The sequence below is a fragment of the Anarrhichthys ocellatus genome, unplaced genomic scaffold (genome assembly GCF_004355925.1).
Source record: "Anarrhichthys ocellatus isolate YVR2014 unplaced genomic scaffold, GSC_Weel_1.0 scaffold6, whole genome shotgun sequence".
Taxonomy (NCBI): Eukaryota; Metazoa; Chordata; class Actinopteri; order Perciformes; family Anarhichadidae; genus Anarrhichthys; species Anarrhichthys ocellatus.
The window spans coordinates 13,379,829-13,405,830 of NW_022280036.1; the positions used below are offsets into that span (position 1 = coordinate 13,379,829).

General features: G+C 41.2%; 1 protein-coding gene across 2 annotated transcripts in view; it reads left to right on the forward strand.

Moving 5' to 3' along the window:
* The window catches only part of pcdh17 (protocadherin 17), a 55,771-nt gene extending 31,809 nt beyond the window's left edge, over window positions 1-23,962 (forward strand). For both annotated transcript variants that reach the window (XM_031846074.1, XM_031846073.1), the window contains exon 5: window positions 19,218-23,962. In XM_031846074.1, coding sequence (XP_031701934.1) covers window positions 19,218-19,915 — 698 coding nt within the window. In that variant the 3' untranslated portion in view covers window positions 19,916-23,962. The remainder of the gene's footprint in view (window positions 1-19,217) is intronic.
* The last annotated feature ends 2,040 nt before the right edge of the window (window positions 23,963-26,002 follow it).

Sequence of the window (26,002 nt, forward strand, 5' to 3'; positions counted from 1 at the left end):
TATGTCGTTCTGTCGATCTAGCTGGAGTTGCTTTGTTGTCATTGTTCTCGTCAGAGGCCTCACCTGCAGAGGAATTTGAATGTGTTTGCTTCAATGCCTCATTTGTGTGTAATAGAACTCAGAAAGTGAGGTTAGGCAGTTTGATGAGTTTGCATATTTCATGTTTACAGTTCATACATGCACACAGACTTGCTTGCTGTAAACACACTAGTAACCTACAGTATCCTCCAGAGTGTATGTTTTCACACAGGTAAAAAAAACTAAAAACCTGCCAATCTAGTTCTCCCACACACACACGTGTAAGATATTTTCCCCGACCGACAGCAGGAGAGAAAATCCAGTGTATTTATCAGCTCCGTCATCAGGAAAGATATGCTTCTGCTCCCAGTTGTTCTCTTTCTAATCACATGAACAACAACCTTGTAGATGTGGGTCTGTGCTATAAATGAAATTAATTAACATTGTGTGCCTGAGCCCTATGGCAGTGCAGCCCACGTGTTTCTTCTTCTTTTGTTGTTTTTTTTCCAGGCATGAACCGCTCGTTGGAAAGCTTTGTTGAATGTGTGATTACAGCACAGGCAAATAGGTTGTTATAACAAATTGTGATAGATATTTGAAGATAGAATCTCTGACACTGGATTCAGAGAGTGGAGATGTTGCGACAGTTTTTCAGCTTATGGGCGGTGCCAAGTGAGCTTTCACGGAAATCAACAAACCGCCTCAGAATCTGAACTAGTGCCGTGCGGCCTTGTGTTTGTGTCTGTGTGTGGGTTAGATTCACAGACTGACATGAATAACTCCTGTGGGCAATCCACGACTGATTTGTAAAAGGCTGAGTGGATGTGTTGAAGAGAATGCTGCTGCTGTGCATTTGCACTGTCCTTGGGTACGTCTGTTGGCTGCATCGAATCATGGTGGTTGTGGGCTGGGAAATGACCAAGTTTCTTGGATTTGAATGAAAGGGCACTCATAATGCAAGTTAGTTTGTTGTCACAGCACCACTCTGAGAGAATGTGTGACAGAGCAGCAGAAGAGCTGTTCCAGTGTCTGCTCTCAGTGGGGGAAGCATGTTGTCCGGCACAGCAGTAGGGAGAATACTACAGAGCAGATTATAATGATACAGAACATCGTCACTTCCTGGACCAGAGCCACTCCGTGGCCATCTGTCCTCTGTCCATGGACAGCCGGGCATTTGTGCATGTGCATGCTTGTGTGTGTGTGTGTGTGTGTGTGTGTAACCACACTCTTGCACCGATGCTTTTATAGCATCTTTTACTTCCTACGTATGATTTTTAAGCCATAAATATCACCATTCTCATCTGTTTCAGCATTGATTTATGTGTCTTGAAAATGTAATAGTTACCAAATTTTGGTGATTTGTTTTTTCACTTGATAAAATAGCTTAAACAGTTATATGTATTGCAAAAATGTTGATGACAATAAATGAGTTGATTAATTGGTCCTTATTTGCTAATCATTCACAGGCAAGTAAAAGTTGAGTTGATTAATGGGAGAAAAAAAAATGAATCGATAAAAAGAAGTTGCAGCTCTACCGTCCTTGCAGACTTCTGTCGGTATTGTAACAGTCAAAGCAGTGCTGCCATCTGTAGTTTTTGTCTCTTTAGTTGGATCCATTTCAGTGATAATGACACATAACAGCTGATAACGACACATAACAACTGATAATGACAACTGATAATGACACATAACAGTTTAGGGTTTAAAGTTTATGTTCCATGTTTTAAAAACAAATTATTGCTCTGTGAATGGTACTTAAATGTAGTGTTTTTTACATGTTCTTGTTTGCAGTATAATGCTGTGGAACTGGTATTTTACATGGAGTTGCACAGTATTCTCCATTCCTTTTGTGTTTTAATGAACAAAAATATGATATCAAATCAAGCACCTACACCATTAGACAATAGTTTAGCTTTTCAACAGATGTAATATATCTGACAAATTCATACCTGTAGCCTGTTCTTGCAATTAGAGAAGTGAATTCTCTCATCAGCTGGTATAACAATATTGTGGGAGGTGAAATCTCGGGTGGCACAGATATTTTATTCACACAACGTTGTCTCTGATCTCACCAAACACATTTTCCTCGCAATCCCACTGCGTGCTTATTATGAATCTTGTCTTTTGAGTGATTTAGTGTGTGTGTCGGTGTGTGTGTGGGTTTTATCTCTACATTTTACTGCCCTTTTTCAGTACTCAAACAGTTACTTTGAATTAGCAAACTGGTTGGTACACTTATGTATATTTTGTGTTACTCAATAGCTGTGTTCGCTATCCTCTACGCTCGGTACAAGTGGCATCTTTGCTACTGACAATGTACAATTCACAAACCTAGATCCAGTGGGAAAGTGGCATAAGTAAGCATGCCGTTATATTATATTATGCTTTTGTATGGGTTTGGTGGGACAGCTACAATCAGCTGATTCTTTCTGAGGTTTGGATCACACAATGCTGTTGTTTGTCAAATATTCTGCCCAGTATTGCTATATTGTACGCGGCAACATTATTAATAAAAAAAATCCAAGTGGCAGATTGTTCAGCTTTGATTATGTGAAAATGAAATGCCTGGTAAAAGTCTCCCAAGACAGTGAATTCAGCACAACTTCCACTGAATCAGTAAGATACAAGCGAAGGGCCGGTTTGTCGAGTCTATTTCCTTTTCTCATGTGAATGAATATTTGTGGTGCCCTGGGGCATTGTTTCTCCATGTTGCACTGCATCAGGAACCAGAGAGATAAATGGGCCTGGCCTGTCTAAGGCATCAGGACTTCTTCTCTGCTCAACCATAACTAGTAATGTCCTTTCATCCACTGCCTGCAGTGCTATAGATAATGGCGTATTTATTTGAAGAAGAGGAATTGCTGAAACAAAGACAGGGGGGAATGTGGTTTATGCGATTACAGTTGATGGAATGCTCACAAATGTCAGAAAAAGAAGACAAATTGGATATATGAAAAGGTATGTAGAGCAATAGTGATAGGGCTCGCATGTATTAAACAAATACAAACTCGATAGGTGGATTGAAGGAAAGAAAATCAAGGAAGGAAGGAAGAAACATTGCAACCGGTTGATGAGCGATCAGATGATGAGTAGAAAGAGCTCATGCGTGGATGGGTTAATGAAGAGGGGCGGGACAGCAGGCAGGCTCCATGGGAGATTGGCTTAAGGAGCATGGTGCCTGGCTTCCTGCAGTCACTGAGCCACCAGTTCAAACAAAATAAAAAACTGTCAACCTAAACACCTACCCTGCTAAGACACGCCTGAACCCAGTCGCATACATACACACTCGCCACAGTGTGTACAAGTATGTCATTAGGCCAACCCCTGCAGGCAGCTGTACTGGATATAACGTAAAGCAATGAAGCATTTGCACCATAAATAGTCCTTTGCGGTATCTGTGAGGATGGCAATACAAGCTAGCTGTTTGAATTCTTCAAATAACTGTGTGGCACTGTACCATAGTGACGGTGAATAGGAGTGAGAGAGAATGTGTGTGTGTGTGTGTGTGTGTGTGTGCCATGGTGATTATGTGATGATGGCAACTGGGAGTGTTTTTCTCAGATAACCTCAGTTTGTTACTTTTTGATCCTGCTAAATTAAGATAAGGGGCTTGGTTAATTAAACTGTCACATGGCAATACCTTGAGGAATTGTGAGGCCAACACAGCTTTAATTGGGTGGCTGCTATTCTCCCTGCGCTACCTCCCATCCCGGGGAAACAGCCCCACAGAGGGGCGAACGCATCCTCGTGGCTACTGGCAAAGGATGGAAGAGTTGAAGGAGTGATGAGTTTGAACATATCAATGAAGAAGGGGGGAGTGGAAAAAAAAACAGGGTGATCTGATCTTAAATGTGTAAAAGACTACACGGTGGACCCGCTCAACCTAAGTATAATTCAAGCCACTGAATACATGATACACAGAGCATGTGATGTCTACAATAGCTCCATGACAGGGTGAAAACCAGGTTTGACTTAAGATGAGGCGTTTAAATTGCTTTTTTAATATGCATGAATAGGAGATGTGTCATTTTCTGAGCATTGCAGTAATCTCTGCAGTGCATTTGCTGCAAGGCAGGTCTCCAAAGCCCCACGGACAATGTCAGCAAGCTTAAGATGCATCTGTAATTACCAGCAGCCAATTAACAGCTAACCTCACCATCCCACCCCAAACCACAACAAAGATCTATTATGGAGATTTCGAAAGCTTGCAGTGTAAACAAGTAAGTGTGATGGATCCTCATACAGAGCTTATGGGTGTTTTGGTTTACACACACAGGCACTTCATTGAAATTCAGACCACGGTGAGGTAGACGTTTGAAAGTGTTGCAGATGTGCAGCTTTTTTTCCTGTAACAGGCTTTAAAGAGAACATCACTCAGAACACCACTCAACCTATATATATGTTACTCCCACTAGTATTCACTCGATTCACTCATGTTTCTGTTGCTGCCGTTAGTTGGGAGCAAGTTGAAAATATTTATTAAAGCGTCCTAGAGTGTAGCAATGCATTATTGCAGCTGAATTTTATTACACTTTAGATAAAATGCAGCACATACATTTGTCGGAGGCACCGCACAATGCATCACATTAATTGAAATGTCGGCAGCTTTTTTAAACAGTTACTGCGATTATTATGGGATTCCTTAGAAACATTGTGAAGTTGTTGCTATTGGCGGACGTTTCCTCGATAGCATAATGCCCATTCCGGGAGGATGTTTTGAAAACAGTTTCCCATCTGTCCCTGAAGGTGATGAAAATCTCCCTTGATTAACAAGTGGGAAATCTGGTTGATGGTCCCCTGTGCTGCCTCTCATCCCTTCCCAAGTGGGGATCAGAGAGGATGGAGTTTTGAGCCTGGGGATAATCTAGTTCCCTAGATTGTGATAATGCTGCTCAGGATGATCATGTGGGTGAGAGCTGGTTCGGCTGTGGGTCCGTACTTGCGTATACTTGTGTGTCTGTCTGCTGGTGCTCCAAAGAGAAGAGGCAAGTGACAGCAGAGCGAGTCAGTCAATTAGTACACACAGACAATGGCAAAAAAAATACCCTTTTTGCTGTTGCTGTATCCAGGCAACCGCATCAGAATTCAAGACATATCAAAAAACAGGTGATTGCCACCATCTTCCTTTTTCAGCTTTGAGCTGTACAATTATGAATAAGAATACAACAATTTGAAGACGACAAAATTAGACAAATCCTACAGTATAAAGAAGCTTATTTCCTTTTGTGCACCTTGTTTACTTGAAAACCCATTTGCAATGTAGTCAGAAACATTTGAATGCAGCAAATTTCTCGCAAATAACTGAGACTTAGCTTTGTTTGTGTACTTTGTGAATTTTTCTGAGAAATGACAGTGAGCTTAAGCTCTGCTAAATCTCATTTTAGTTTTCCTGTTGTTCCGCATGGTCTCTTCCCACCCTGATCCGTGTCTGGTGTTGGTGTCCAGCTGTTCCATCAGCACGACAAGTGGTTCAGGAAACTCCCTCATTGTTCACTGACCAATCGCAAACACCAGAATGCTGTCAACGAGCATTTTCCACCCAGTGGTTTGCATCTGCCTGCACCTGTGATTTTAGCCCAGAGGGCAGGGGATGCAGGAGGAGGGTGGCAGAATGGGGAGAGTCTGGGCATTGGGGTGGAAAGACAGTCAGTGTTGGGATTAGGCTGTCTTTCTGTCTGTCGAGATTAAAGGAAATAGATTCATTGTGCGTTCTCCCATTTTGTCATGTTTTCCTCCAAATGCATCAGAGGACAGCGGAGCCTTACCACCCGAATTTGCATTTTTGTAATTTGCATGAACTCATTGGAGCTCGGAGGCAACTTACGGTTGTGTGTGCACGTATGCATGCAGTTGTGTGTGTGTGTGTGTGTGTGTGTGTGTGTGTGTGTGTGTGTGTGTCCGGGCATGTGCTTTGTAATTTGACAAGCAAAATAAAGAACTTGTCCAAACAATCTACCACACACGACTGGAAAGAGCCTGCGTGGCTTTCATGGAAATCTAGCTCTCGAACCAACTAGACAGTCGAAGCATTTTGTTTTCCAGCATTTACTGGAATGTTAAGAAATTACATTAACTGTCTTCACTAACTTACAACATGTTGTAACACAGTGGCATGCTGCAGTAGAGGGTCTACTGTGGAGAGTTACCAGAATAGATATACTCTGCAGTGCTTTGCTAGCCCGGGTTGTGAATCTGATCAGGCGGGGTTGTGGTAGTGGATTTTGTGTGTGTGTGTGTGTGTGTGTGTGTGTGTGTGTGTGTGTGTGTGTCTGTCTGTCTGTCTATGTGCCTGCATGTGTGTGTCCAGGCCCCTCTGGAGTCCATTAATCCCAAATCTAACAGACATACTGCAGAGGCATCCTGTGATGTGTGCTGAATTCCTCTCTGGAATATTGGATGCTTCTTCCATAATATTCACTTCCCTTCCTCTCATCAGGAATACATTGCTTCACCCCTCCCCCCCCCCCCCCCCCTCCATGATGCCTGGACATTGTGGCCGATGCCGAATTTGTTTACAATTCAGGTGTGTTTTCAGCAGTTCTCTGATCTGTAATTCTACATCTCTGAGCTCTTTTAATCCTATTCTTATCTTGTGTAAGCCTTCTAATCTTTGACCCTAATCTTAAAACACCACATAGAATGGGGCAGCGTGGATTGAGTTGTTTTTCTCACCTTCCAATTCAATGCACGCATTTGTCAAAGACAGCGAGAGAGGGAGAGAGAGCTGGGGTCCGCTAGCCTTTGGGGTTTCGTTCTCACAAGCTCAATCCGCTGTATTTATTGCTATACATTTATATTTATTTGTGTTTTATTGCAGTGCGCTGGACTTTAACCCAGTCTATTTTAAAGCCTTTTGCTCATAACCCAGTCTCAGGAGTGAAACAGATGAAGCGGCAAAGAAAGTGTAAATTAGATAGTGAGATGGAAAACGCATTTCTATTTGAAATGATTATCCCTCCTGACGGGTAGACTAATAGACCGTTATTGCATTTCCGTCGGTTTCTTTTAATCTAATCATGCTCATAAACAGACGAGGGAGAGTGTTAGTGTGTGCGCATGTTTATCCATACAGAGACGCAAGCAACCAGTGTCTAGACGGCAAACATCAATTTGGCTGTGGAACAGAGGAACATCGATGCTAAAGCAATGTCGCTGAAACACTAGGCTTGTTCCTCAGTCTTGCATGGAGTGGCATGGACAGACAGACGGCGATAGCAGGAGGAGGAGGAGGTGCAACAGAAATGGAGGAGAGGTTGGCAGAGCTCACTGTGGCTAATACATCCAAAGTGTGTCAGTTAGCTCTCTAAATGTGTTAGGCCCTAGGGCTGAGAAAACCAACACCATCGACTCAACCTACCTCTCTCCACCTTTCCACTTAGCCTCTGTTCAACACCCGCCAATATCCTTAGGGGAGCTAAGGATACTGCTGTTCGTTGGCACAATTGATCAAATGCCTACATGCTAAAGTGTGCCGTTTTCTTATTGCATGTATTAGTCTCATGAGTGTGCTGGAGGATTCATTTAGAGTGGTGTGCCGATATGCGGCACGGCAGGTAGCTGTACAGGTTGTGTGTCTTCACACCTCTTTCCCTCTCTCGGCAGATGTAACAGGTAGTCAGGTTGAGGGCGCTCCCATTTTATTGCAGTAAGTGACGATACTAGTACTTGATAGTTCGAGACTTCACGCTGTATCAGTGACATGAACTGGACAAAGAAAACTGTTTCACACATAGATAACGGTGTTTATAATTTATTTTGCCAAAAAACGTGTTCCAGCATGGACAGTCCCATTCATTTGCCAAATTACATGTAAATAGTGCATGTTTCCATGTGATTTACACACAAATAATATACACAGTGGAAATTCCTGACTTGATACGCTCCAGTCTGTGGAATAAAAATCAAAAAATATTTGCACACACTAGTAATCAGCCTTGGTCTGTCTGTTTGAAAACACTGTACTGGTGTCACATCGGGTATGTGCGCAAGCTCACACTATTTTTACACAGCTATGTTTCTGTTAGTTTAGCTGAATCAATGCGAGAGTGTCACAGCTGTTCTCAAGAGAAATACTGGTGGAGGTTCTGGTGGTGGTGCAGTACAGTATGTATCACAATCTGCATAATTGAATCTGAAAAGGTATCATTGCAAATCCTCGGCACATCGAGCTTTTCCTCCAACCACAGGCTGGATTATTTTACTAAAGCACATTACTCCCAAACCCTGGATAAGAATTTCGATGACTTGGTTAGTATTTGCGATGAAAACATGATTTCTGCTATTTTCTGTATTGGTTTATGATGTCTGAAACATTTTACGTATCCCCAAGTCAGCGCCATCCGTGACTAATTCATTCTTCTAGGGGCTGGTCCCTTCTTGGATTGCATTAAGCTCTTGACATGTTTCACCTACACACTGTCTTTATTGAGTTTGACCTGTTTCACGCAAAGGGAAGCTATTGCTTGTGGCAGCAAGCTGTCAAATAAGCATAAGGCTTTCAGAATTGGCCTTTCCATCTATTTTGCATGATCTTGATGAATTTACATTTTCAGAGCTTACTTTCATTCTGCATACAAACTCTAAAATGGCCAAGGTTGTGTGATACCGCAGAACCCTGATGCAATAGTGAGGACAATACGATGCCACTGTATACTGTAAGTGTATGTATTGTTGTATCACACTGATCGCTCTGTTGAGACGGAGAGTCAGAAACACTTTCCCTAATCCTGCTAAAGCAGCACACGTGGGAATGATTACTTGCACAAAGCCATGACACCCTAAATTGTTCAAATCCCTTTTGTTCAAAAGAGAGCGACAAACAGTGACGCAGACATAGAGGGAAAGAGACAATAAAAGAAAGGGATTTAACTCAACAAACGTGAAAGCGTTGTATGATGGATCGTCCGAATGAAGCCCCCGCAATGTTGGATTTGTTTGTCCTCGTTGCTTGAGGCCAGCTATCAGGAAAGCGCCTGATTGTAGGCGCTAAATCAGTTAAAGAAGAGATCTCTCAAATCTAGAGTATTGGAAATAGCATCATTGAAGTAATATGGCCAGAATGTGGAAAGAAATTGCTGGAGTGAAGCACTTCAAAAGATGACCCAATTAGCAACAAAAGGTTCCCCTTCATTCTTTCCTTAATTAATAGGGTGTTTTAAACCTGTTTTCTCCTTGGATAGAAACAGGATTTCTGTAATGAGCTAGTGAGTCATAGATTCTCTCGGCTGATTTTTTTTTCTTTTCTTCCTCTTTTTATTCACTTTACTCTCTCTTTCCTCCTCTTTCTCACTTCACTTATTGTGAGCAGTGTTTCTCTAAATGGGCCAAGGCAACTTTCCTTGCCGTCTACTGGGGGAAGGAAGTAGATTAAGGCTGTTAACACGCACAAGGATGCTGATCAGCCTTTCTGGTCTCAACTCTGGTCCATACTGTGCTGCCTCTCCTCCGGCTCTTCAGTTATAGCCACCCTTTGAACATGGTGTGTTTGTATTTGTGTGTGTATGTGTGCATGTGGTGGAGTGTTGTTTGACTGAAACAGCCCATTTTGATTTCCGCAAATATAATCTAAGGGTGTCACACAGCGACCAAAGCAGCACAAAAAAAAAAGTGCACTCTCGTTCACATCTCCAAACAGTAAGTGGTAGTGAGTAGAAATAAAACATGGCGCAGGCATGCTGCGTCTGTTTATGTTGCTTATGAGTGAGCATGCTGCGATGCACACACAATAAAGACACAATAAGGCTATATTTAGATGACAAACTGCCATAAACCCAAGCTAAAGAGAGAAGAAATAAACAAAAGAGAAGGGGAAAAAAGCAAGGCGGTCCAGAAGCATCCCCTGTCACGGTGCAATCCCCCATGTCCTAATTACACAGGCTTAGAGGAAACGGAGGATTAGCGACTGATTCAGCATGCTGCTCTCTCTCCTCATCTTCTAATAAGTCCCCTTCTTGTCTCCTCGCCCTCCTTCGTGCCATCCTCCATGTCTCTCTCCAGGTAAAGGTAGCAAGATACGATTGACCAATAGCTTTTTGCGTCCCTTTGTTCCTTCTTGCTTACATGTCTGCCTCAAACAACACCACCTAATCCCATTTTAAAAGTAGGCTGTGCAGCAGGCTTGTTTTGTTAGCGCCTCTCCTCACTTTATGTTCAATATTTGGATATAGAACGTTTTTTTTGTTTTTTTTTGCATCAGTGATATACTGTATAGAGGCTCACCTTCTTATGTGTACATGCTTTATTTTGTACGTATGCGTTTCCATGTGCCAGTGCAGGTGTTGGCACTGTGTACAGTGCGCCTGTTAATTATAGGATGAATGTGTTTTTTGCTTTTATTTCTTCACTTTTTTTTACCGGCCATCTTTAGCTAAATGTACCCACTGAAGTCTGTCTAGTCATTGGTGAATACACTGAGCACATTTTGTTAACAGCACAATAACTATATTTAATTATTATTTACACACGATCGGAGGAAACCAGTTGGCATTTCTGATATTGGGCTTCCACGCGATATCTCCCCGTATATGTTTTTACAATGGCATATACTTTAAATGTAAAAGGCACACAATTCGTTGGGATCAAATTGACACGTAAATAGAGTGTATTATGGCTGTATTTCTTACAGTTTTCTGCTGGGGAACAATATTTTCTGTAAACTTAAACCTGTCTATAATTATTTTTGAGTGATTATCTGTGAAGATTGGTACATTTTATATTTGCTCTTGTGTAATTTTTCCTGTATTTTGGGTTCTTAGCAGCTTTTATACTTTGTTGAATTAATCCAAATTAACCTGGATTAATCGTGTTGGTTTAGTTCAGCTTTCATATTAGTTTCATGTCTTTATGGCAAAGTGCAGGATATGATTTACAGATATGGTCAGAATGTATTGTAGCGGACTGTTCTAAATGTCAATCATACAACATATGCAGTATACCGCTTGATATTTATTTTCTTCCAGGTTATAGCTTTTCCATGTTAAGTGTTTGATAGGTATAAATAGCTTGATTTTAGCAGGATGATGTAAGGCTTGTTCCTCTCAGACATCTATATCTAATAGCTTGCCTGTGGCTGCTCTGCTGCAATCGCTCCACCATTAGAACACTTAAGGAGTGAAAGAAAGTGGGGTTGAAGAGTGAGCTGTAGCCAGAGGAAATGTGAATTATACAAGGTCTTAAGTCACAGGTTGGAAAAGAGGGTTTTGGATTGGCTGAAGCAAGGATCTTCTTTGACTGACCTTGCATTATTTATTGAGTGTCTCTGACTACTGTGAACAGTGAATGATCCGAGTTTTCTGAAAACACAACGAGGAAAAAAGAACAAAAAAAAGTTACTTTCCGTGTTGGTTCTGTTTTTCTGTCGCCAGCGATAAAACCGACTCAATGAAGAACGCTTGGAACGTGGTTGAATAGGCTGCTTCAACACAGCAGTGGGAATTTTCTAAAGAGTGTTGTCACATGTCACAGATGTGGTTACAGATAAACATTGGTTTGCCTGTTCTCAGCACTTTTTTGGCCTTGGATAGGTTCCCATGGCCGTTCATTACAGTTAAACCTGTTTGTTGAGGTGAGTGTGAGGTCTGATTGTTAACAGATAACAGAGAAACGGTGAGATCCCCCTCCACACCTTTTTGTTTTTCACACAGTTGCCTCAAGGCCGACCTTCACCATCAATTAAAGCTCAAAGAAACCCTTTGATGATTGAGATTATAGCAAGCAACACATGGCTAAACTGTGAATGACAAGTCTGTAGCATGTAGTGAAAACACACGCAATGCAATGAAAAGCCATTCATATTTTAATGCAGTATCTTTAAATGAACTTCATAAAAAAAAAAAAATCAATATGCCCTGAAGTTGCAGACCCTGGCAGAGTTTACGTGCACATTATGTTCTGCTGTATTCAGACAGAAACAGGCAAACACACCACTATATTCGTACACGTGTACACGCATGCGGCGGCCTTTATATAACCACGTGGGTCACTTGCAAACTAATTTGTATTTATAAGGACCACATTGTGCATTTTAGGGCCCTCATTGCTGCTTTGTGTAAAAGGGAAAGTGCTGTTTGACAACATCCACGCGGCTTTCCAGATGCCCTTCATCTCTACAACCCACAGACCTTTCTCGTCACCCACAGCACACAGCTCTGCTTGCTCATCATTGATTAGGCTTTGTGTGTTTGTTTTTGTTTGAATATGAGCTTATGCTCCTCTTCCTCCTCCTCTTGGGTTTTTTTTATCCCTCACTCTCCTATGCATAAATACTCTCTCCTCAGGGTGTTCTTTGAACAACTTAGCCAGGCATTAGTTGACGGAGAGGCCTGCAGTTTGTGAGGGAACGCCTGAAGAGAGGACGTGTTTGATCCTGCGATACATGTCCTTGTTTCAGTCTCGGCATTGCCAGCCACCGGGCACTCCCACCGCTGCTGCCAAGCTTTTCCTGCCATGCGTCGGTATTCTCTTGCCTCCCACTGTGATAAAAGCTACTACACTGGAGAGAAGTATCCTTCTCATTGTGCTAAGCCACCCACTGCACAAAACAATCCAAACCTGTTCCCTGAACGAACAGCTACACTCACAGTAGAACTTTGAATCACTGAATCGGACGCTGACCAACAATTAATCACATTATATTATGGAATTGTTTTATCTTGGATACAGCTACATTGTCAGAGCATACAGAATACAGCTATATTACCAGAAAAAAAACTATTAATGCATTTAAAAATGCACTTTACTCCAAATTAGCCTTTAATATCACATCATGGGCACCAGTAACTGCTGTTTACTGATTTCATGCCGAGCAGTAGGCCAGTATAAGTTGCAGGTCTCACAGCAAAGTATGGTGAATACACCGAAACAGCATTTTCATGGAAATACTATTGTATTGTAATTTCTTGAAATAATGTTGACAAAACAGACTTGCCAACTGTAGAGAACAACCTGCTTTCCCCGCACCGCTCTGCTCTAGAATCATAACAATATCAGATTCAGCAATGCACCAGAGTAATGTGCTCAATTTCACCGCAGCAATGCTGCGCAAGGAGAAAGACCTGTAAAATAGCTCGCTCGATATCTGACTTGATGAGAAATATAACATTTTGATTTCTTTGGGTCTGTGTCAAGGTAAAACTAAATTCACAGCAGAATAAATATTGAGTTTCATAATAAATCCGCAGCTCTTTTATTCAAAAATTCGAAAAAGCGGCAACTGTAAAATGCATTAACAGAGAATATAACATTTGTTTTTTTGTATTTCGACCGGGAAAATGTGTCCCTCCCGTCTTAAACTTATTGCTTAGAAAACAAAATCTGAAATTTCCAACGCACACTCCGTTTACCCCCACCTGAAGACTGGCAACCTGAGAAGCCATAAGATATTTACTTGGCATTAGGCTCAGTCAGAGTGGAGACTCTCTCGTCTGTGGAGTTCAAATATTTAGTTACCCTGATTGTGGGGGGGGGGGGGGGGGTTGCATGGATCAGCTGGGCTAGATGGCAGTAGGCGAGGAAATTAAAAACACAATAACACACACATGCATGCACACACAAACACACACTGTGAGCTCCCTCAGGTGAACAGGTGCAGTCATGGTCTGTCACAGATGCTCTGCGCAATTCGTCAGCTGCCTTTCCTCCTGTCCACCGTGGCTGGGTTGGGGGATATTCACGACAACACAACCTCGACACACAAGTACACACACACAGACACGTTATCTTGGGTCATTCCCCATTCTTATAGGCCAGGTGTGCATGATGGTAAAAGGAATCACCACCACTGTGATGAGTGATACATTATTATTATGTGTTTATAGCTTTCCTGCACCTTCTTTTTAAACTTACTGAACACTCTACCACACTACGGGGGTTTGTGTGTTCAGCTCGCTGCTGCTGCTTTGCTAGCAATACCCTGTGTGTACAGCTCTCTCTTGGTGTCTCTCTCCCTCCCACCACAGGAACCACAGTGTGTGACAGAGGGACATTAATCACAGGGCTGGGTAATAAAGCGAGGAGGGATGGGCATGCAGGGCCAGGGGGGCAGGCGTCTGGGGGGAGAAAAGGGTGTTTAGGGAAATCACACCGTGCTTTATGACACACGCTGATACACAGGCACATTTTTACACTTACAGGTTTAGGTGCACATCCTTCATGCACTGTACTGAAAGCTTCCACCCTGGAAGTTTGAAAAATTCAATCTAGGAGAGGAGGAAAAAAAACAACTCGGGATTCAAGGAATGGTGACCAGTTGCTTTCTATTAATATGTGTTGAGGGAGAGCCTCGTGCCTTCTTTCCCACCTGTGTGTGATTCTACGTGGCCCGTGGCCCTCGTTAATTAAGTGCTAATTTAGTAAAAGCCTTTTTTTGGAAGGATAACAGAGGGGCATTTTTTTTCAGAATGTGGAAAGAGATGAGAGGCATTTTATGGCTCAGTAAAAGAAGCATCTTGTTGAGATGGCTGCGGGAGCTTTTCATGATACTGATAACTCATGATATGAGATGAAATAAAAATGTGGCTGTTTGTACATGAGTATGAGCTAAATGACAGCAGCACACACAATGTAGTGGTCTGCTGGGTTTAACTGTATTAAGTGTTTGGGTTTTTTTCAGCATTTATTCCTGACCTCTTTGGGTTATTGGAGTTTTTTAATATCAACCTCATTCCATCTTGACATTTTACAGTGGACGCTGGGTTTTGACTCATATCAAGTGGAGTTGTGATAGTGGATATTGAGTGTGTGTATCTGTGTGTGTGTGTGTGTGTGTGTGTGTGTGTGTTGTGCATTTTTCTCTTGCATCTGCACTTGCATGGGATTCCTGTTCTTGTAAATCAACCAACTATAACAAAGGCTCACTGCTCCAGGTGCTAAAGATCAGGGCATTCAACTAAGAGAAAGCGGAGACGACAACATTGTGAATCTGACCTTCTTTTTTTTTTAAACAAAAGAAAAACTATATATATTTCCATAAATTAACTCATACATACACATCCGGTGTCATGCTTACAGATACAATTTAAATTCACAATAGATGTAGCTTTCTGTTGTTTAGTCTTTGCCTTGGGAAAGCCATCTCACACTACATGTTAGATGCTCTACTCTGCTTTGAAATGGAATTCTTTATTCAAATTCTTTATTCAAATTATGCAGAGTTTATTCTGCAAGAACTACCTCTAAAAATGTCATAGTCACTTAAAAGAGATACATGTCGGGGCTGTTTTTTTTTTTTGCATTTTAATGAGGCACCTCATTGGTTCAGAAAGTAATTAACAAATCCTTCATTCATCTATCTTTAGTTTTCACTAGTCTATCTCACCCCGGGTGCTGTTACGAGGTGCGGCAGCATCTGATGTTGACAAATAACACGGTGAACCCAGATCATTTACTTTTTGTCCTTCTTTTTGCAATGTTGCTGTATTAAGGGACTTTCTGGATCTGTCAAGATTTCTTTGAAACCGTGTGTCCTTTTGCTATTTCGCACAGACTTCTTAGAGCAGTGTAACTACTTTTATATATCTGTTTCATGTGCTCTTAGCAGTAAAGATAACTGGCAGCTACATAGCCATGCTATCTAACTCATTGTTACCCAGTCTTGCTATTCTGCCCTAAAGCAAGGCAATTAACCCTGCCAGAGAGGTGGTAAGATATCTCGGGTTGCTCGCTGAAAAGAAGTATCTATAAGTACAAAAGAGTGTGTGGAGTTAATTACACTTTTTGGTTGTCAGTAGAGGTGTAATAAATATCTGATTTTAATCAGGGGTCCAGGTCAAGTGTCTGCAATAGAAATTCAACGATACAAACTCCTGACCGGGCAATTCAGTCAGAATTTCAGTGACACTCGACTTGTAAATGAAGCAGAATCTTGCCTCGGATGTTTTGATCACAATTTGTATGGATTAATTCAAAATTCTTGCTGCATATCATTGCATCTTACCCTGTTGTTTACATTTGTTCCTATTTGGTCCAGGGCCAATGTGCTTAAAATATGTGCTGTCCTTTTCAAGCCTTGTTTGGAAGAATAGATTTAAGCAGAACTTTTTCTTTCGCCGTATAATATCACTGCCCAAGATCGCAAACATGATTTCAAAAAAAAAGAAAAGTGACCACTGAAAGATAAAAAACAAATACTGCGTGTCTGTTGTAAACACAGATGGATATCTTGTGGTTCAAGGTATCTTGATGTTTTGATTTTACAACAAGTACGAACAAATAATTTCACGTGAAAAATGAGAAGCAATAATGTCGTAAAAAAATAATGCAATGATAAATTGAGGGCTTCTACTAAAAGGATATCAACATCAAACATGAAATAGATTTGCAGTATAAGCAGTTCTTAGCTGATGGAGAAATAGTAATGCTTATTTGACAATAGTTTATATGGTAATATGATTATTTTTCTCAATGATTTATTGCTTATTCAGATATAATGAATAAAGCTGATTATTAGTGTGCTTCATCATTGTTCCATATCAAATCATTGACCGTGATTGCATATTTGAGTGTAGCCATCGGTGTAATTTATCTTGGACCATACACAGAGCTGAAAGGGAAACTGGACAGCAAAGCAACTGAGCCCCGTCCCTGGTAGCCAAATTATCACAGGCAAATGTGTCCTTGGTGGAAGCTTCTGTTGCCCGTCCCGGAGAGCTGGTGGAACCATTGTGAAGAAAGACAGGGAGGGAGAGAGAGAAAGAGAAAGGGAGGGACGGAGGGAGATGAATGTCACCCTTGCTCTCATATGTCATATTGTTAACCGTAGATACGAGAACGCCTCAAGGTTGAACGTGCAGCAGAGACATAAATAATCTATCAGAGGTTTCCTCCGACTAAATAGAGGGAAATATGTCTGCATGGATTATTTATGCTTTAATATGCACACGGTGAATGGACAATCACCTCTGAGAGCATGAAGACATTGTTGGGGCCAAGTTAATTGTGTGTGTCTGGAATGCATGCGAGATGGGTGTGTGAGGGGCGGTGGTTGTCGAGCTGTTAAGCTTGGTTACACGTAGGGTCTATATTTTGTGGCTTGGTGATGGATTATGGCGTGCTCTGGTCGGAAAGTGTATTCAGGTTTGCATTATTCATGTACAAGCTTCCTTCCCAATCATCGATCTTTGTGCTTTTGACATGTTCGTTCTTTCTCACTCAAATCTCGAATCACTTGTGCGCAAACACAGGCACACACACGCAAATGTGCTTCTGAGTGTGTGCAGATTGAAATGTAGTCCATCTCAAAGTGGTTCGGCGTCCGCTTTTCCAGCTCACCTTATTTCCTCTTCAGATGACTGCCTCGACATAGGAAATGTCAGGCTCTCTTTTGCCGGCGCTGTGTGGCTTCTTCAAACATTTGTGAAGTGTTAAGCTCATCTCTACAGCTTAGGAGGGCAGTCTCTCAGGAATCTGGGCTGCCGACCCGCAGCACAGCAAAGACAGCCGAGCCAAGTGCACTCAAGCACGGACCACTCTGCCCGCTTATTTGCATCAATGAAAGATTGTATTAGTCCCGCGTTTGTGGTCGTTACAGCGGCACACCCGCCATACTGTAAAGGTCCAGTCGTGTCGTTGTCTTCTCACATTTAGTTGGAGGATACAGCTTTGAGTAGCCTCATTCCTCAATCCTTGCATTAATATACCACTCACAATTTCACCCACTGACTTTGGTTTCAGGCTTCAAACAGGCTTGTTACAGGAAGACAAATTAGACTGATTTAAAATGTGGTGTTGGTCTTACACTCAATACACGAGGACAAAGATTCATCATGAGGAAGCTAGGTTTAAACTATTACCAGCAGGGGAGAAGAAAGGTGACAAGCTGTTTTCTGTTCATTACAAAACATGCAATTGCGAAACATACGACTTTGTTTTAGCTCAAATATTACTGTCGAAAATCGACAATGCCAGATTTAAGCTCCTATGAATAGACTTGCGTAATTCCTCTTAACAAAGAAAGCTGCCTCAGTTTTCTCTCAGTTAATGTTCCAAAGAGTGTATTCTAGCAAACAAACAAGTGTTTGTCTTCACAAACTGGCATATCTGCATAGCATATCTCAGAACCAATAGGCAAATTGGCCTGAGCTGCTGCATTTGTTTAGAAGACTGTGCAAGCAACCTTTGGATTTTACTAAAAAACATTGTTGAATGCTGCTGTTTTCTTTCATTCTTGGGTTTGTCTAGCCTGTACCTTGTTGAGTTTACACTTTTTTTTTAACTTGAAGGAATGATTGATGGAGGTTTGTAAAGGCTTCATACTGAAATGCTCACACGCCACTGCAGAGCCAAACACGCTCTCTGATATGTGGATGAGAATGAGAAACAAGGAACTAGTTGCAATTTCATTAGTATAGTCCCAACTGTTAGAATCCCGTCTATTTGGGCTCTCTTGGTTTTCTTTTCTTGGTTTCATCCCACCTGGCCGATGGAAGAATTCCATTTGTGGGACAACAGATGCTCCTTTTCTTTTCTCTTTTCTTCACTTCACGCCCAAGAGGAGAAAATAAACGGGCGACTCTCTTTTTTTTTTTAAATTATAATTTTTTAATCCAAGTTTGGGATCGGTTTGACACAGGCATGAACACTCCAATAATCAGCCAGAGTTTGCATCTCTCTGAATAGAGATGAAAGAGGGGAACACAAACACACACTTATACACACATGCATGCACACACAACAACAACAGGAGCACACAAATAAACAGGCACAAACACATGGGGAGGAAGCACAAGCCATTTGGCACAGGCTCTCTGTCTAGGGAGGTCTTCAAAGCCCACTGACATGAATTTATGATAACGCCACTATGCCTTTGCCAAACCTCAACTGTTGTTGTTTTTCTCTCGCTCCCTCCCCAACCCTTCTGTATGCTCTGCCATCCCCTTGATCAGAGCTTTGAAAAATGCTAGCAGGTGTCCCCCAGTCCATTGGAAAGGTGTGTGTGTGTATGTGTGCGTGCGTGTACATGTGTATGCATTTGCATGTGTGTTTGGAATGAGACATCCTTAGCTGGCTCTTCCCTTTTTATATCATTTCATTAGATTTGGCTCCGCTTAACTTTGGGCTCCAACTCTTTGTACAGTTCAGTTTCATCATGGCACTATGATTGTATTACCCTCTCGCTGTGTGGTTTTACACTTTCCTATTCTACACTGCTGACCTAAATATCTCTTTCTTCTCCATCCATCCCCTCCCTTTCTGTCTATCTGCAGATGAGGACTGTGTGAATTGTACGGAGGAGTGCCGGGTACTGGGTCATTCTGACCGCTGCTGGATGCCCCAGTTCCCCGCTGGAGGAAACCAGGCAGAAGGTGTTGACTACCGCAACAATATGTTCGTGCCAGCGGGCATGGAGACTGTGCCTGAGACAGAGACCTACGAGACCGTCAACCCCAATGGCAAGAAGACGTTCTGTACATTTGGAAAAGAGAGGCGTGACCACACCATCCTGGTCGCCAATGTCAAGCCCTACTTGAAGGCGAAACGAGCCCTCAGTCCACTGCTGCAAGAGGTACCTTCAGCCTCCAGCAGTCCTACCAAGGGCTGCTCCACCATGTCTCCCTGCTCTTCAGTCAAAAGCCCAGCTGACGGAGCTGAAGGCAAACCGCCTCCTGCCACCTGCTCCGGCCACTACGGGCCTCCCGATGGTCAGTACCTGTCACCAACCAAACAAAGCAGAGACCAGGGGGTCTACCCACCCTTGCCTCCCTCAGACCCAGTGGCCAAGGTGCTCGCAGAGGCCCGCTCTCGGATCAGCCAAGAGGCCACAGGGGAAATGGAGCGTGTTCTGGAGCAGGTCGAGCCCGACGCGAGCCGTGATAGAATGGACGCTGACCAGGTGGTGAGAGACATCGACAAACTATTGCAGGACTGCAGAGGAAGTGAGGCCACTGGAACACTCAGGAAGTGACACAAAGGACTGCAAAAAAATAATTATGGAGGTAGAGAGAGGAATATAATGCTATTCTAAAAACTCTCATGCCAAAACTGTTACCAAAACAAATGAAAAAGGTTAAACGGCTCTTCTGTTAGGAGCTCTTTTCACTGTATTTGTTGTTGAAAAATACCAACTTTGGATGGACGATGGGAACATTTATTATGTCGGTCATTTGGCACCAGTTTGGTGCTGGGATCCCTACCAACAAAAAGGAACTGGGTGACAAACATCTGAATTCTGCTGAATTTATAGACTCTTTTTGTTTTGGATTCTTAAGCAAATTGCAGAGGCTTATGCCTCTGGCACCTCGCAAGCTATTATCTAAGTGCCCACCAGCTCATAAGTGTGTTGTTCATGGTCTCTCGTGAAATCCTACATATCTAAGTGTGTGTAGGTGGATTTCTGTTATGTGTGATGGCCATAGAAACTGAATGAAAAAGGACTATTTATGGTCAGACATGACAATCGATGCGAAAACAGTGAAACAAATTTGAATCCGTTTTGGACAACGAAAGACCTAAATACACAAAACAACCTTATCTCCCTTGACTTAAATATAGGTGTTTAATATGTGATGGATACTGTATCTGAACATGAACATGATTGGTTAATCAGGTGTGCGTTCGCAGGGATTGGTTATGGACTTGGAGACGGAGGGGCTTAATTGTTACGCTGAAGGAGAATTATTAACAGTGTAACCATGTTTCACTTGTCATTTGTAGCCACACGTGTAAGCTGTGTCTGTCTCACGCCTCTATTTAAACATTCATGTTGCTGACTGGTGTAGTTGCATTCACCAATTGTACACACATTTTACACATGTGCACTACACTTTGCTCATACACATGCTGACACACTCACATGCACTGATGGCCCTACAGACACACACACACACACTAATGCTTACACACAACTGGCCATCTGTGTAATTGTCTTATACATGGACATCATCAGCTTTCTGTCCCTTGTGTACAGTGAATTATCATGTGTGTGACTCTGCCTTAAGGCAATCACAGGTTGTATAAATAGGGACATTCTTTCCTGAACTGTGAAAAGATGAAATCTATATGATTATATAGATGACTATATGTATGAATTCATGTATAGTGTCCAAATATTAACTACATATTTATACATTTTATAAGAAAAAAAATAAATGAGGAATCTCAGTAAAAAGTGTCCTTGAGTTAAGGTCAAGTGGGGGGTATTAACTCAAAGAACTGCAAAGGACACTGCCATTGTTTTGAAGACAAATATCCAAAAATATAAATAACAAGAAATTGTCCCTTCACATTATCACTATACATAATATCATTATATGTGTAAATGTATTCAATTTAGATGTGTTTACATCAAAAAACTGACATATTTTTATTGATTTTACTGCAATTTCTGTGCATTTGAGCCAAATTGTTATGTGTACAAAAGCTATATTGTGTATTTTATTAAATTAATATATAGTTGTGTTGCAATATACATGGGCTTATATTGTATTTGGCAAACGTTGCCTTAGTAGCTGTCGAACTCTGTGAGTTTGCTTTCGTTTGGGTTTCTGTTGGTGTTTCTTTTCCTCTCTATTCTGCGTCTTTGCAGGCTGGCTTCAGTGCTTTTGAGATGTCGCCTCTTTTTACCCGAAGGTCCAGCTGGATCGAATACAATAACTGTTGAAGCTTAATGAGCCAGCTGATTTAGAATACAATTCAAACCAACAACAAAAAGCAACAAACGCAACATAACAGTTTGAATATTTTTACTGAGCAGATTTTTACAGGGCAGCTATTTTCTTTAACAATAACTAGTGTGCGTATCTCTTGTGTCCCATATGTTTTTACTTTTTTTTTTTCCAAAAAAGAAACCTGCCATATTGAAAGTGGAGTGGTTTCCTTGGTGATCATAAAACTGCCTTACTGTCTCTGCGGAGAGCTTGTTGTATCTGTGGAGCTTGTGACTGCTTATAAAGCCCTGGTCCACCAGAATGTGCATTTTCTATTAAGGACTAAAAGAGGTTCTTTTTCAGTAGTCTGTGTTGTTTATGTATGTACTCCTTCCTTCTCGATACATGTTAGAATTCTCATATTTTGCAGAGAAACTTGACATCTGAAAATCAAAAGTTACTTTGGATTTGATGTCTTAGCTGTTTAGGTACACGGTTTATACAACCAAGTGTCTTCACATTCAGGCTTTCTTAAAAGAAATGATACAGACATTTATTTTTGAAAATTTTGGCACATTTCGGCCACTCTCTGAAATAAGGGAGGTGCTTTTTCTAATATACTCTGATAGTAAAAAAAAAAAAAGCAGAACAGTAGGCTATTAGACTAGATGTGTTTTGGAAAATATGACTACAATCACCAAATCTATGGTTAGATGCAGCCATGAGAGGGAACAGTGACTAGCATTCATATGGCCCTGGTGTGTTTATCGTACAGTGTTTCTGAGCTGAGTTGGAATCCTGACGGCAGATAGAACGCATTCTATCTTGCAGACATGTCACATCTGAGTATTTTGGTATTTCTGTTCTCGCTTCTTTTTCTTAATCGAGATACATGTTTGGACATTCTCCTGTCATTCTGCCATTCTTCTGTATCTTTTGCCTACTTGCCATCTTTTTTTCATTTCACTATTCATTTGCTTACTTTTGCTGTTTGCTTTCTCGCCTCTAAGGGAGCAAAGCCAACTGTTAGCTTTTCTCTTCTCTTCCGTCTGCAAAGCATTTGGTTTCGGTTTACCCTTGCTCTTTTCCTGGGAGATGGCAGAGGCTGTTTTTAGAGAGGGCTTTGGAACAATTGACAGAGGAGTAAAATATTTATGGTAATTTTTGAATTCGACTTTTTTTTTATTATCTCTCTCAAATATCTGGATAAATCAAGGAAGACTGACATTCACGTCATACAATCAGTTTAAATGTGCTTTTCAAAGCTGTTATATGTGTGCACATGCACACGCACATGCACACAAACACTTGGGCACTTCAGCAGCACACTGCCTTTCATTTAAATGCATAGCCCCTTAAAGGTAATGTGAAGGCTGAAAGAGAGGTCAAAACACTACCCAAACAAATGTGACACTTACACACTTTTCTTCATGGTTTATTTTCTTTTTTATCTCATTGCGCTTAGTCTTCATGCTGGATCAAGCATTCTCTACTGTGTGTGTGTGTGTGTGTTTGTGCTTGATGCGCTTTCATGCCCCTTATTGTTTGACTACACGATTCTTTTCTTATTTAAATTCTGTTACACATGTACTGTAGATTCAATTCCAACTCACACAGAAATGATATTGCCATGGCTTATTTGGCCATTAATTAAAACAAAGTGCAGCGGTCACCCCAGGACTGTGTCTTTTGCTCAGTCTGGCTGCCACAAACAGCCACTGTCACACTTCAGGCACATTTAAAGTGCTGTCCCCTTGAATGGAGATCCCCTGGCCTAGCTGCTGTCTACCCTCGCAAACTGTGGGCAGGAAATGAGCTGGTTCCAGTGGATGGAAGGTATTCTTTAAAGCCATGGCCCCTCTCTCAGGCTATTTGCTGTCTAACATGTCAACACATAGTTGGAGATTGAGCATAATGCAAGGCCTCTCATTATTGTCTAATTACACACTGTTGGCATCATACACTGTTTGCAGTGCATTACTCAAATCTAGAGTTGGTTATTTTTGCCCACTTGAGACTGTTGATTTTACCAAGTGATTAGGACAGGGCCTTGCTGAATGTGGCTATCCGCCTCTGGTCTCTGAGTGATGCAGGTGCACACAGACAGCCACTGCTTTACACATATAGAATCAACATGTCATTTTGGTTAGTTAAAACAAGCACCCAATGTTTGTCAGTGTCGTCCCCTCACCCCCCAAGCCCACACTCATAGCATAGGGCTCCATGCTACAATGGGCAACTGGTTTAAAGACCAGAGACATTCATTTGTATGGATTATTTCAACTGCTATCGTCTAAAGGCTGTGTTCATTGTGATCAATCTGAAAAAAAGATGAAAAGATCAAATAAAAAAGCAATTACTAATAATGTTTGCTCTTGTCCTTGTATGAGTTGGTTGAGAAATGGCTAGTCATGGCTTTGATTTAATTTCTCTTCTCCCAAGAGATAACCTCCGGCACCTGATTTTTTTTGTTCTTTCCCATTTTGCCTTGTCAAATAGGATTCTACTGTTTACTTTCGCACAGTGCCTGGATAAGATTAAAAAAAATGGCTTTTTCAATTGTGTTTTAGGGTTTTAAATGGACGTGTGCATCCACCTTGAACCCAACCAGACACAGACACACTTCAAATCTTGCTTTTGGCAAATTATTCTTCATTCATTACATTAGATCACATTTTTGCCACACAAAAGATTACTGCTATGGCTTTTTTCCCCTCCTGATTGCTCAGAGGCAAACAATTTGGTGCTTGAAAATATGTGTACTAATGTTTCTCAGATAAGATGTTGCACTTCACCCTTCAGCTAGATAAGCATTCAGAGACCAATTTGAAGTCTCTTCAATACTGGCCTGTGGTTAGAGAGATAAACTATATGCTTCCCATTTGCTCAGTGAAATGTGGTTTGCTTAATTTGTAATTAATGGTTATTAGGTGTTAGATGCTCAGAGTGGAACATACACTGGCAGTGGCAGATGTGACCTCGCTGATGGTGTTTAGTTCCTGATGAAGAATAGTGAACAAACCTTTTGGACGACTGCTTAGAGTATTAGTGCTTTGGAACGGGTTTTAATGTCCTTTTTAGTGTTTTCAAATACAAAATGACAGACCATGGAAGCTAATGGAACACCATTACATTTATTTCAGGCAACTATTCCATCATGATTGCAGAAGTACATATGGTTGTATGCTCTCGTGACTCCACCCATCAATCGGCATACTGCTGTCTAATCATTAAAGTTAATTAATTTCCCAGACTGCAGTCCTTGTAAATGCTCATTCAGGACTATCACATCCTAATTACACAAAGACGTCCTACAACCTGCAACTGGATAGTTTATTGGTGCTGAAGAGATTTGTTTTTAAGAAAATGAAAAAGAATATTAAAAACTAAAATAATCTTGATGGATAACTCATGTCTGTCGTTGTCTCAAGCCCCGTCTTTACACACTTGGATTTTCAAAATCAACTGGGATGGTATTATAAGTGCTTTATGTGTACAAAAATGTAGTACCAAAAGAACCCATTTGAATATGTCAAGATAACTTATTTGTGGAATTATTATTTGAAGAGGACTCAATCAAATTCATTTTTATTTTGACCATGGAGGGAATGTTTTACCCCATACTGGTATGCACCAAGGCTTTTTCTGTTTGTATCTAACTAGTCGCCTGAAGGCAGATTTTAATTAAAAAGATTGCAGAGGATTTCTCTTAAAAAATAAATGTTTGGCCTACTGGTAAGATTTTCCATTAAACCTACATCATACCTGCAAATAAATGACAGGCTGTCCTCTTGTATGTGTCAATCACATTCAATAGTCTCTCTGAACATAACAGATCGATCACACAGCTGGGAAACTGTCACAAAGTGTGAAATATGAATGGTATTTTAGACTGTGTGGTAGGTAAAGAGCAGCAACAAGTGCATAATAGGACCTAACCTGATCTAACACACAACCTGAACACATAATAATCAAAGTCGATTTGTATATGACTGGCAAAATATGACACAAATTTGACACCATGCATGAATCGACAACATATTTATGCAACAGAAACAAATGTGATCATCATTATGACAACATCTTATATGTTAATTATAAAATACCTAGCAGAAGATAATTTGCATATAGTTCTGATGGATACTTTAGTCCACTTTTCATTTAGTTGTTTAGTTGCAAGCAAATTGAATTACATATTTTAGAGTAACATTGCATATTTTTATCAAGGTCCTTGACTCAAATACCAGTGCTATTGAGATTTAATCAAGTACTGTTCCATGTTGACTTTGCTTAAAAGGCAAACAGAGTAGATCTTTTCAGCACAAAGAGAAGGTATTCATCATGTTGTAGTTAAGGACAAGGGTTCTCCCTCCACTTGTTGTGTTCAACAACGTAGGCAAATTGAA